At 39.5% G+C, this 14476-nt stretch overlaps 1 protein-coding gene across 1 annotated transcript; it reads right to left on the bottom strand.

The window, feature by feature from the left end:
* Window positions 1-9171: 9171 nt before the first annotated feature.
* On the bottom strand, window positions 9172-13450 carry N7516_010533 (Pfs, NACHT and Ankyrin domain protein; the record flags this gene model as incomplete). The annotated part of the gene is made up of 4 exons (XM_057223251.1): window positions 9172-9871; window positions 10145-12145; window positions 12207-12336; window positions 12400-13450. The coding sequence occupies 4 exons, from the start codon at window positions 13448-13450 to the stop codon at window positions 9172-9174; spliced, it is 3882 nt and encodes a 1293-aa protein (XP_057070472.1).
* Between the last annotated feature and the right edge of the window lie 1026 nt (window positions 13451-14476).

A 14476-nucleotide genomic window follows, 5' to 3' on the forward strand; every position in this document is an offset into this window, starting at 1 on the left:
CTTCTATTACGAGCCTTAATTAACTAGGCTAAGCTGTCGCTTTCGGTATTAATATTATTATCTTTAATATTATATAACCTATACTCTTTACGGTAAAAATCCTCGAGCTCTTCGGCTTTTTAATAGATTACCCTATCTCCGTCTAAAGCCGAGCCTATTATAATTCGGCGGATAAAGGATCGCCCTTTTAGAGTAAAACGACCGTCTTTCTATTTAATAAGAATCTAAGTTTATAGATAAACTATATCTTTAGCGGGTAGTAGTAAGTTAAGAGGATTAAACCCCTACTTATCGTCTTCTTCGACCTTCTAACCGATACTAACGAAGTCCTCTACGTCTTTTCGTTAATATTTCTAAAACTCTTTAGGAAGCCCATTATTAACCCCGGTTATCTTAGCGGTACCGCGAGTTATTAACGTTAAAACCCGTTCTACCCGACTTAGGTTATAGCTCTTATATAACCTAGTACGAATACGATAGATCGGCGTAGACCTACTCCTATAGTATATAAATATCTAAGAGCTAGTACCTTTAGGCTACTAATATAATACTTTAGCTAAGTTCAATTAGCGTTACTGTTTATTAGTCCTTACTTCTAAAGTATTAAGCCCTATCGGTTAATAATTATTTTTAATATTAATGTCCGATTTAATACTAGAGACTTTATTAGTCTAATTAGCCTAGATGTCGCTAGCCTAGATATCGCTATTAGAAGTAGAGCTTATATCTTCCTTAACCCTAATCTTAGGATTAGGTGACCTAATTAAATTCTCGGCCTATACTTTACTAATATTCTAGGTCTTAGGGAGAGAATGTCGTTTGTTAAACCTCGTTAAAAGATTATAAGTCTTATTATAAGCCTCCTAAAACTCCTCTAGGGAGTTATTATCGATTGCCTTCGTTCCTACTTACTAGAAGGCCTAGTATAGGGTATTATAGCTAGTCTCGGGGATACTACTAGTATTAATATCTATAATATTATACTATAGGTTAGCCGCTTGAATCTTTTAGTTTAGCCTTTAAAAGAATACTAAGTATCCGTCGTATAAAGGGCTTCTAGATATAAAAAAATCCTTAACTATACTTTCCGACTCTTTTAATATCTCGTTTCGAATAATATCCTTAATCTAGCGACTTAGTAGCTATAACTTATCTTTAATAAGAATATCTTAATCTAAAGAATCGCTATCGAGATCCGTTTCGCTATCTAACTCGTAATTACCTATATTTAGGGCAAAATCACCTATACGGGTTAGACTTCTTATATCTCTCTTCCTTTGTTTAGGGGCTTAGTCCTTTATATCTCGACTAGCCTTTCTTAATTCTTAGGCTCTTAAGGATTTAGCTTATTAGGATTCGGATCCTATCCTTTGTTTAGGGGATAGGTTTTTTTTATCTCGACTATCTTTTCTAAATTCTTAGGCTCTTAAGGGTTTAGCTTATTAGGATTTAGATATTATCCCTTAGTCGGGGGATTTGCCTTTTCTTAATTCTTAGGCTCCCGAGGATTTAGCTTATTAGGATTTAGATATCGTCCCTTAGTCGGGGGATTAGCTTTTTTTACCTCGACTAGCCTTTCTCAATTCTTATACTCTTAGGGATTTAGCTTTATAGGATTCGGATTCGGAGTCTATTTCGGTAGATATAGGTAATTAGATATCACGGGTATTTCTCCGGTTCTTAGCCTTCTTCTATTCCTCCCGTTTCGCTTTCGACTTTTTACCTATAGTAAATGATTTCCTTTTTTTAGATACCGGTTCTACCGTTAAGCCTAGAGAAAGCAGAATAGATTTATATAAATTTTAATGCTATAGTTATAGAATATACAAACCCTTATATATGACTAGAGGTTGCGGGTTCTAAGAACAATGCTGTAGGCTAAGAACAATACTATAGGCTAAGAACAATGCTATAGGCTAAGAACGATGCTATAGGCCGAAAATGATGCTGTAGGCCGAAAACGATACTATAGGCCGAAAACGATACTATAGGCCGAAAACGATGCTGTAGACTAGATACGATGATATCCTTTTGAATGATTATCTCCAAAACCCTAGTGATTATCAGCTGACTAGTCATCATTTAAGATAGATAAAGTATAGTCAAGAGTACGGAGGTATATATACGCTCGAAATCATTTTTACCTCTTTTATTTACTTTTATTCTTTCCTAAACCCTTATCTAAAACGCGTTATTCTATATATGATTTAGCCCTTTTTATATCTCGAAATATACTATAAAGAAAAATTATATAATAGACATTCCGTAGTTTAATAGGAATACTTATATGCTCTTTTATAGTATATAATCTTAATTCGTTAAAAACTATTAATCGGTTAATCTTTTCTTATTAGCTAACCGCAATCGAAGGCTAGTCTTTATAGCCTAATTAACTAATCGAAATGCTATAAAATTTATTTGCTATACTTATAAAGAGTTACGTAATAATACGGATTTAGGGGCTATTTCGTTAGAGTCGACTTAGTGCCTAGTACCTAGTAGGACGTAATCTTTTTCGGTATACCCGGCTTTGCCTTAATAGTATATTAGTTTATTAAGTCTATAACTAAGATATCGACTAAAACGTTTATAAGATTTATAAGTTAGTGACTATATTTACTTAAGGAGTCCTTCGGTTACGTTAATAGGAAAGGGGTTGCTAATAAACGCCGTATAATTAGTCGCGAAGACGTTAGTTTCTATAACGCGCTTATAATAGCGGGATTTTACGAGGTTAGGGGCGAAGATATCGATATTTATTCCGCTTAGTTATATATTTAGCCTTTAAAATATTATATAGAAAAGCACTTATTTCTAGGCGTAGTTATTAATAATAAGTATATAGAATAGCCGGCTTTTAAAGCGGTTTCGACTATTAATCTTTATAACTACTTAGCTATAATTTAAGACTATAGGACTAGTCTTAAGGGAGAGCTGAATTTTTTTATAAAAGTCCTACTACTAATACTCGACCGGCTATAGTCTACTAATATCCCGCCTTAGCGAATTATCGTCCTTTCCCTAATAGCGCCGCCTAACTATACGATTAAGCGCTGCTTAATAGTCTTTTTATTCTCTTATACTCTTAGAGATAGTATAAGTATAATCGTATTCTATCGGACTTTCTTAGAAGGGTAGCGGCTAGCTACTAGTACGGATTAGAAAGGGTCTTTCTTAGTTTCTCTACTAAGCCGAATACTCCTAGAGCCCTTCGATATACCCGATAAACTTCCGATATCGTAGAACTTCGTTCTTAGCCTACTAGTAATAGTATACCTCCTATATTTCTTAGCCGAAATAATTAGACTTAAGGCGACCGCTAGTATCGTAGATACCGGTATTTAGATAGGGTCGCCTATTTTCTTTAAGCTACCCCTAGCCCCGCCTAGTAGATTATATACCCTTAATATTAATACTCTATTAGTATAAATAATATTATATATTTTAAGATATAATAATACTAAGCTTACTATAACAATATACTAGTTTATTATCTAGGTATTAAGTAAGACTATCCCCGACCCTTCTATAGTCTTAGGAATTATAGTTAATATACGAAGGTCTATTAGTATACTAAGCGAAAAATAGGGTCTTTTCGTCTCTACTTATTACGAGATTTATCCGCGTTACCTTAGTATAGCGGGGCCTACGTTATCCGATAAAATATAGGTAGCTATAAGCTCGATAATAAAAAAGCTCGCCGAGTATAATACGAGGCTATATACGGTAAAACTATAAGATATAACTAGAGATATAAATAATAATAAAGTATAAAGCCTTAAGAAAAGCTAGTATTTACTTAGTATTAGATATATTATCCTATAAGAATACTATTATTTATCCTAATATATTTAAGTACTAGAAATATTTGCTCTAATACTATTCGGTAATAGCTATTTAGTTCGAAATGTCCTATTAGTAAAGATATATAGTGGTTTATACTTCCTAGATTATTAAATTCCGGTCTTTAATCTCGGCTTCCGCTTATATTATAACTTCCTTATAATAAGATACTTTATCTTCGGATGCCCTTAGTTTCTCTATAAAACTAAGATTCTTAGCTCGTATATAAGCAATAATATTAAGCTCCGTCTAGGTTTCTTTATACTATAAACTCTTATAAGCTTAATAATTTATCTATAAAGAGCTACTCTAATTACTTTTATAAGGATTATATAAAATTTCTAGCCTACTTCGCGGTAAAGTAGTATATAGGCCCCTACCGAGTATTTACTTATATACTTCTAAAAAAGATATTCTAGAGACGGATCTTCTATCTACTATATATAGAGATATTCGTTATCTATCTTTAATTATACCTCGGTAGGATCTACTTTAATTTAAAGCCTCTTAATTAATCGGATATATTAGTAAGCGTGACTTTAAACGCTCTAGAGCTTATATATATACTAAGCGAGTCGCTTCTAGTAAATTAATCGCTAAGAAGCTCGCTTCTTATTACCTAAAAGCTAAATTTGCTTATCTATCTTAGCTAAGAAATTAGATATTAATTTCTAAATATCCTAGCTGCTTTATATATTACTACTTCCTATATAACCGGTTTTAAGTATTATAGGATTATATTTATCTTAAAACTTTCTAAGTATATAAGATTTATAGTAAAATCCTTATTTAATTCGATAATTATATATAACCTCCTAGAAGTAAAAGATATTCCTATAGGCTAATATTCCTAGAGTAGAGAAATAATTCTATCCGAATATTTAGTTCTAAGTCGCTATCCGTATTCTATATTTTATAATATAGTTGATTCCTATCTTAAAAATATATATATAGTACTCTTCTATCTTAGGCTTTTAGGAACTTTTTTAAGGTTATATATATAAGCTAATACTTTCCTAGTTCTAGCCGTCGTAAGGAAGGTAAAGGGATATAAGATATAAACTCTAGAAACCCCGGGCTATCTATTAGCGTTAAGCTCTCGACTTTCGCTAAAGTAGCTATTATAATTTTAAGGATATTATCGTCTTTAGAGGTCGGCTTAGAATATATTCTATTAATCTTAAAAAACTTTAGATTTAATCCTATAGCCTAGGCGGTAGTAATACCCTAAAGTACTATCTTAAGATAAGTAAGAAGTAAGTTCCTAAGAAATATACGATTAGAGAACTAAATAAGTTAATCTTCTTTTATTCTATAAAAGGAGAGCCTAATAGTACTTAGGTTAGAGAGATACCGAAGTAATTCCGTAAATATTTAGATATCTATCCGCTCTTCTAAAAGTAAACTCTAGGCTCTTATAAGTCTCCTAAAATAGAGAAAGATTGCCTTATAGGAAAATTGCTTTCCTCTAAGCTCCTACCGGAACTCCTCCTAATCTCTAGTATACTCTCGTAGTATATAAATATAGGTAGAAAAATAATCTTTATTTTAGATCACTAGAAAGGTAAGAAAGGAGCTAGATAAGAAGCTTTAAGTTATATATATAGATCGATTAACTCTAATATATTATAATAAAGTATTTTTATATATTATACTAAAGAAGAAATTGCTAGCCCTTTAAGCCTTTTTATCCTTTATTCTAAGAACTCGATTTTAAGTATATAGAAGATATCTAGGGTACTAATTAATCTATAACGTTTATTTATAAGAGAAAACGATTTTAAGGAGTAGTAATCGAGATTAATAATAATTAATCTTAATAACTCGAACGGTAGATCTACGAAAATCCCTATTTAGCCTCGAAGATAGTAGAGCTTTAATAGAACTAATTAGAGAATATAAAAAAAGGTTTTACCTACCTCTAGGTAAAATAAGTATTTATACGACTATTAAGCTTTTAGGAGGTAATAAATTATAGCTACTATCCTAATTATAGAAAATATACGATACTATTCCTAATATCTTAGCCCGGCTATTAGAGCTACTAACTCCCGTATTATTTTTAGCTTAGTATAAGGTAACTAATTTCGTTACTTTTTAGGCCTACTAAAACGCGAAGGATGCTTTTTAAGGCTCTAGATATTACCTAAGAGCTATAAGGGAAATTGCGCTTTAGACTAATTCCTCCGCTAAGGATTACTTCTAATAATTAAATATAAGTATTAACTAAAAAGACTACTTAGAGTTTCTACTTTACCCGTATATACTAATACGACCGAGATATCTCTACTTTATAGGTTATATAGTTACTACGTAAAAGTCTTAGTACCCCTTCTACTACCGCCTTCCGAATTTATAATACCGCCTATTATACGTTAATTAATAATTAGTAGATATCTAACCGGTAGAATTTAGGGTACTAAAACCTTTACTATATTACTATATAGATTAAGTTTCTACTAGAATATACCGCCTATAAGGTTATATATTAAAGATCTACCTATAGATTCGGCCGTATAGAAAGTCCGATAACTCTATTAAGAGCCTCTAGTATAATCTTAGCTTAAAGATACCCTAAATTAGTACTACTATAGTATTACCTACTCTTTGGCGTTTATTAACCGCTAATCTTTATTCTTACGAACCTATCCTAATAGCGATACTATCTCAAACTTGCGGGATATCCTAGCTTAGCGTAACTCCTAACCCCTGTTAACTAGAACCCGAGGTCGGAGCTCTATAGTCGATCCCTATATAATATATATAATAGATAAGAAAGTTTAAGAATAAATACGGAGATAAATAAGCGGCGTTCTACGTTCTATATTCCCCGAAATAGGGATCCTACTATAGTTACGGAGATTACTATCTAAATAAAAGTATAGTAGCTACTGTGACGATCTGCAGAGTTTTCTGCTGACTGACTCCGCCTTTGGACGAGTCAGTTGGTTCTGCCGTGTGTTTCCGCTGACTGACTCCGCCTTTGGACGAGTCAGTTGGTTCTGCCGTGTGTTTCCGCCTTGCAGAGATTTCTGCTGATTGTTTCCGCCTTCGACCCAGGACCCACCCCACAATGTCTTTTGGTCCTGTTGATAGATTCTTTTCTTCTCTTTTCTTTTTCCTCCCTGTACTTAATGTTCTAGTTAAATGCACTCTTTTTGTTAAAGAACTGGCTGGTAACAGCTACCTACCTATTCCGAATCTTCTATTATAGCAACGTGATATTCTGTCCCTAGGACCTCCCTATCGCGTTAAATAGTATAAATATAAATAAGTTATTATTTTTCTTCCTTATCCCCTAATAAGGCTTAATAAATATAATATACGCTATATATATATTATTAGTATAGATAGAACCGCTTAAATCGAGCTTTATTATAATTTTATACCCCTAGCGACCTTTAAGGGGGAATCTCGGCCTACTTCTATAGACCTTATTACGCTAAAGATCTACTTATATTAGATATTATAATTTAGGTTATATCCGATCCCGTTTATCCTAAAACGCGAGTAGGAGAACTATTAGTAAATACTAAGTAAAAGGATCTAAAGGGCGTACGTCCTATTAGTTATTATAACTACGTATTAGACCTAGGTAAGGATAAAGGCTATAGACGTAGCGTGTTATAGGTAACTAGTTAGTAGTTTCGTCTATTTATAAACTCGTTACTTTAATTCTCGTACCGGCTAAAGCGTACTATATAAATTGGCTTAATATACGGTGCCTTCGTATCGGAGGCGATATTTTGGTTAAAACTTCTAGGCTACTAATAAACGGGAAAGAATACTCTTACGTAAACGCGGAAGAAATAATATTAAGAACTTAATAGAGTACGTAGAAGCCTTTTTTTTAAAATGCCTTAGCTCCTAGTAAAGGTATATCCGTAATAATAAATAGAGGATATAAATAGCCTATATTAACCTATATTTCCTATAGTAGTCGTTGAGATAACTAGTTAAGAATATCCTAAAGGTTATATACGGTCTGTTTACGCGTATAGAGGAGAGACTAAAGACAATTAATTAGCTCTCGCTAACGTCGGTTCTCTAGCAAAAAATACTCTATTGTCCCCTTATCATCGATACATCTAGACCCCTACTTATCTTGATTCAATCGCTATAGCCATAAATCAATAGCTAGGTATAAGTCATTAAGACGAGACTCCAGCCCCCGCACTTTCTCCCTTTCTAACTGAAGACTTTGAGACAATGTTTGATAGGTTTCTGTAGCATGGCGTAATGACAGCTTAAGCTGCGATTTTTGATGCTGTATCCCTGAAATCGACCTTTCGCAATAGACATGTAATTTCTGATATGCCACGGAATCGCTGTTGATTCTAAACTCTAAGTGTCCTTGGTACAGTACTTCCCGAAACTGGTGTCACCACCGACACTCTTCAATTGTTTCTCAAAACCTAAATGCTAAGACAGACTAGTCTATATTGGGAGTTATTCCGGAGTATCCCTGTCAGTGGGCCCTGTATTGTTTCTTACGTAGAGTACTCTGGATATATTGCGGGGTGTATTAACCTATAATTTGATATAACTGACACCTCGATACCCCACTTTGGAAGCCTTCGTCCCTTGGTACGGGCAGATCTTAACAATCAATGATTAGTGGTCACACCAAGATTACGCCTTATCTAGCCCTTTCAAAGCATGAGCTTATACACGACATGCTCTGCAGTGGAGAACTATCTATATCGCGGATGGCAAATGCTGCTGGCTGCAATAAGCGTACCATCCTAAGAATCTCTTCCAATATTCGGACATTTCGTAGCGTTAAAGCACCGCCTAATAAAGGTGATAAGCCCTCGACGTATCAGTCCGGTTATGCTAGAAGCCTTTTGTGATTCCCTGCTCCAAAGTTCCACCCTAATCTTAACGATATGTGAGTTTGATGTCTAAGCAGCAAATTCCAGCATTAGTCACGCGCTTACCTCCAAACGGTATATAGTCAAGAAAGGCTGCGTGAAACTTGGACGGGTGCTATGGCGGGAAGACCAGCCGCTCCCCTGAAGCCAGCACGTTTGTCACCCTGGTTCATCTATGTAGACTAAGTGACACGACCGGGAATCTGACAAGTGATACAGATACAGGACTTATTCTCTCAGATTGGCATTTCTTTCTTATCCTCTCCGTTGGGCCAAATTTTTAGTCCAGCTTGAGCTCTCATCTCGCGTTTCTATCGTGAGTTGGTCGGCTTTCAGGTCCTCAAATCCGACTGTTACGTACAGGCCTTGTGATCAAGGGGGTGGAGAGCTTCAGCGAGCGGCACCAGGAGACTAAGGGAATGGGACATAGAAGAGTGGGTGAAGCTTGAAAGTCCTAGTTTACCCGCTCCGCTAGAGCTCCGTTCTGAATAAGAATCCTGGCTACCGCCTCGTGGCCAATGAGTGAGGCCCATCGGAGCGGTGTCCATCCATCTTTGTCCCTGGTGTTGACGTCAGCTCCATTGTCCAAAAGAAGCCTCGCTACCGCTTCATGGCCATTGGATGAGGCCCTCTGTAGCGGTGTCCGTCTATCTTTATCGCTAGTGTTGACATCAGCTCCATTGTCTAAAAGAAGCCTCGCTACCGCTTTATAGCCATTGGATGAGGCCCTCTGTAGCGGTGTCCGTCTATCTTTATCGCTAGTGTTGACATCAGCTCCATTGTCTAAAAGAAGCCTCGCTACCGCTTTATAGCCATTGGATAAGGCCCTCTGTAGCGGTGTCCGTCTATCTTTGTCGCTGGTATTGACGTTAGCTCCATTGTCCATAAGAAGCCTCGCTACCGCTTCATAGCCATTGGATGAGGCCCTCTGTAGCGGTGTCCGTCTATCTTTGTCGCTGGTGTTGACGTCAGCTCCATTGTCCATAAGAAGCCTCGCTACCGCTTCATGGCCATTGGATGAGGCCCTCTGTAGCGGTGTCCGTCCATCTTTGTCGCTGGTGTTGACGTCAGCTCCATTTTCTAAAAGAAGCCTTGCTAACGCGTCGTGACCATTTTTAAAGGCCCGTTCAAGGGGAGTCCATCCATCTTTATCGCTGGTTTTGACGTCAGCTCCGTTGTCCAAAAGAAGCCTCGCTACCGCTTTATGGCCATTAGATGAGGCCCTCTACAGCGGTGTCCATCCATTTTCGTCCCTGGTATTGACGTCAGCTCCGTTTTCGATCAGAAGCCTCGCTACCGCTTCATGGCTATTGGATAAGGCCATCTATAGCGGTGTCGATCCATCTTTGTCGCTGGTTTTAACGTTAGCTCTATTTTCGATCAGAAGCCTCGCTACCGCTTCATAGCTATTGGATGAGGCCATCTACAGCGGTGTCCATCCATATTTATCGCTGGTGTTAACGTTAGCTCCGTTATCGATTAGAAGCCTCGCTACCGCTTCATAGCCACCCGATGAGGCCATCTGTAGCGGTGTCCATCCATCTTTGTCGCTGGTGTTAACGTCAGCTCCGTTTTCGATCAGAAGCCTCGCTACAGCTTCGTGGCCATACATGAGTGCCCATTGAAGCGGTGTCCGTCCATCTTTGTCGCTAGTGTTGACATCAGCTCCATTGTCCAAAAGAAGCCTCGCTACCGCTTCGTGGCCATTGGATGAGGCCCGTGAGAGTGATGTACGCCCCCCCCCCCTATCTTCCTCATCACAGGTCGTTTTCGTCCGCAATAGTAGTTCGACAATGCCTGCTCGACCATATTGGGCAGCCCAAGATAGTGGTGTTCGACTTTCATATTGTTTTAAGTCTTTCCTGTGGTTGAGACCCTCTGTGATGTCGATTCCATTGGAAATCCTCGAAGATGAGTTCAAAAGAGCAGCAACAGCGTCTTTGTTGCTATTAGCCAGCCCAGCAAAAAGTGGGTACTTGTATCTCTCCCCATAAACATGAACCTGCGGGTCCTCTTTGAATCTTGCCCGAATGAGCGCCGGATAACCTTTATCTGCTAGTATATAAAACAGATTCGCGCTAGTCGTATATTGGCGATCCTTGAATTTTTCGAAAAGATTGCTGGTGTTGATCCAGCTGGAGATAGGAAAACACGACAAAAATTCGTCTTGAGGAACCGCTTTGGCCGCAGCGTTGGCATGGTAGAGGATATTTTGAGTGGCATACTCCAAGAACGGGTACTCGGTTAAGATTTCGTTCCGGTCGTCGGAGGTAGATTCTGATAGCAGCCTGTTGATAAACGCACAGGTCAAGGTATGATTGGTGTAGATGTTGCAGCATTGCTTGAGTTTCTCATGGCCTAGGCTCTCGCTGTCAAATCTGAGCTCTGGCCATAATTCATACAGACCCTTGTCCTTGATGAGGAAGTCTCGGACAGATTCATGGATGAATTGAACTGTGGGCTGCCTAGATTTGGTGGTCTCTGCAAGTCCTTTTGAGGAGCTAATGACATATCTCGTAACCGTGTCAACTCCAGCACCAGTTTCTAGGACGGTGACATCTGGAATCTGGCTATCGACTAAACCTTTTAAAGACAAACCAGACCAGAGAGCATGATAGAACTCCTGCGGCCGCAATGGACTTTTTGCGTACAAAATCCAGAGGATGCAAAGCTGGAGAGCTTCCATATTCTCATTGTCACGTTTCAAGATATCTTTGAAAAGTTCAGTAAGGTCACTGGGTATGTCCGCGAGTCTCATTCTTAGAGCCATTCCGCCTCGTCGATACTCCTTGTTGAGAATATCGACAACCAAGACGACCCACATGAAAACGCCAGCAGCCTTACTAAGAATTTGTGGTTGCAGCTCTTCGACAAGCGTAGGTTCTTTGATTATGAGGCGCTTTGTGACGTAGGTTGCCAAGTCTTCCGTATGACCTGATTGATCCTCGAGTGTAAGTCGGAGACCCCGTTGAATGAAGATGTAAGGATAGTGTCGACTCGAAAAGCAGATTCGGAACGGGACGCCTTTAGCCGTAGATTCTTCGGCCAGGTCTTCAAAATACTGGACCATGTCCACCACTTGTTGTTCATCACATTCATCGAGAGCATCGACGAAGCAGGTAAGGGAGCGTTGACCAAGGGTGCAAACCGCATTGGCAAATAGATCCTTGAGAACATTCAAGGAAGGGCAACCATTTTGATTTTGGGGAATCAGATTGGAGTCGTCTAAAACAACCTGGAGGTCGGGGTACCCTTCAAGCAGTTGAAGTAGTAATGATCGATACATCCCTGACATCGTTCTTTCCAAGCGAGCGCCTCGAGCGTTAAAGAAGAAGCAAGCAGTGATAGCATGCTTGTGACGGGCCTTGCCCTTCGTGTTGGAGTATGCGAATTTCATGATTGTCGACTTGCCAGCACCGGGCTTGCCACTAATCCACAAAAAGCCATGATGTTGCGCCAATCTTGCGGAATCGAGCCATGCTTCGTAACAAGGATGGCTGAAAAACCAGCGGCACGTTTTTTTTCTGTTCTTGTTTGATGGTCGTTTTTCGGGAGTCCATTTGCTCGAACTTGAAGGAGTTTAACAAGCGCTGCCGGTGTTCGTGTGATGAAAATTGGTCTATAGGTCCGGTGTTAGCGGCAGCGAGTCGAGATTGTTCCCAAGGATGATATGGTTTCTTACAGGGATCCACCGTGGAGACAATGCTTGTATGCATTTTAGTCACAGGTAACTCCTCAAGCAACTCCCTTGCGTATGCAGCCGCGGTTGCTGCAGCATATCTTTGCCATTCTTTGTTCTTGTGAGAGTCCGAGTAGTCGCAGATTCCCCGAATTGGGAGACATGGGAGGATGTCCATTAGACCGGCAGTTTCCATCTCAAAACATATGACGTCTAGCTGTCGAGCAATGTTGTCCCGGGTAATGCCGTCCCTCATGACTTGGTTCCCTGAGGCAATCGCACCATAATGGATCACTATTTCGTTCGAGACTCGTCTGCTTCGTGGTACTAGCTTTGAAGGGTCGCATCCGTCACAGCTACCACTTAAAGATTCATGATCGTAAGTCGCAGGGAACAGACGATCTGGTAGAACCGGGCGACCATATGCGGGTTGTCCTTCTAGCTTCTGTTCTAAGATAGATAGGACTCGGCTAGGGCCTAGTTCGTGCTTAGAACGGACGGTAGACACAGCCGTACCAAGCAGTTGATGGGGAATTTTAGGTATCGCCGTTCGCTGGAGCTGTCCGTCTCCAAGGACCTTTCCAAGATCACACTGCATTACCCTTGTTCCGACGACAATATCACCCAGACGCACATCAGCCTTGCTTGGCACACCACCGCCAATCCCGACCATCAAACATGCACGGATCGCCGGGAAAGTCCGTTTCATGTTCGTCATAACGATTGCTGCATTGTTTGTTCCATATTGTTCTGTTGGTAAACACGCAATAACGACATTGTGTTGATTCATGTTGCCTAATACGTAGGTGTTTCTATCTTCCGTAGGGGTAGGCAGGGCTTCGTGGAAATCGTCCAGCATGGCCTGGGCTGCTGCCATCTCTATGTGCAGCGCGCAGATCCAGGCGATGGTGTACTGATCGTGTCGTGAGGCAGGCGAACCGTCATGGTGGGAGGTCTTGGGTCGCTTGGACGGGTGGAAATCAGCCGAATTTGGGCCGTAGTTATTGCCTATTTGGATCGCATTGTTGATCCCATGATAATATGTCGATGACATGGTTAGCGTAGCATGCGCTGTCCGTGGCCTATGGCGGAGGATTTTTTGACTCTCAGCTGAACGCGAGGCGCTCTGCTGCATCATCAGGTGACTTTATGCTGCTTGAATAAAATATAAGAACATGTTCCTTGACGTTGCAGTGTAAGCTTTCCGGACCAAGATGTTTTTTATGAGAAGCTTTGAAAGCGCAGTGTCACATCGTGACTAGACCTGGCCTTGCAGAACGCGACTGGTTGACAAAGGGTGCGAATGGTTGATCGTGTGTTTACGTGAGGGGAGATTGTTGCCAGATTAGGATTCACTTTTTGTTTGATCTGTTTGCATAATAATGCTATATATTCTACGGGAACTCATAGTATTAGACCAATGAAACGTTTGTCATTACCCGTGAACACGTTACAGCAGCGCGCGTCAATCAATCTGAGCAGAGGAATTCGCGCTCCGCCTCCAATGGCAACCTTGTGAACTAGAGCTGAGTAGATAGGCGGGAGTGGTGGCAGAGGGAAGTGACATCTTGCCAGATTGCCAGATTTTCGTGGCCCCCTCGAGCTCCTGATATTTGACTTGTTTGCATTGATATAGAAAGTTCCAGCTACACCATACAGTAATGAGACACGAGGTACATGTATCACTTGGCGTAAAAGATCGTATAGGTAATCTAACAGGAATATTGATACTCCGGGTCTACTCCTAATACGGTATAGTAGATCTCGGCATTAGGGTTGGGGAATCAATCGAAGAGTGTAGGTGGTGACACCAGTTTCGGGAAGTACTATAATGCTTTGACTGCTGTTCTTGGTGTAATAGCTTCTCTACCAAGAGAAAGATGTTATCGTCATATTTTGCAGAGTTCGCGTGATCCTAGATTTGAAGCAGAATCAGCGTATGTCTTATGTACTATGAATCAAGGTAGGCTTTACTCGAAGAACGGTTGCTGCAGATAGCGGCGCTACCTCTGGATTATGATATTGGACTTCGGAAGACATAGCTTGAAGAATTTGTTTGGCCTTTATCATTTAATAAAGA

This window comes from Penicillium verrucosum (genome assembly GCF_028828655.1).
Source record: "Penicillium verrucosum strain IBT 35672 chromosome Unknown utg000004l_segment0_segment0, whole genome shotgun sequence".
NCBI lineage: Eukaryota > Fungi > Ascomycota > Eurotiomycetes > Eurotiales > Aspergillaceae > Penicillium > Penicillium verrucosum.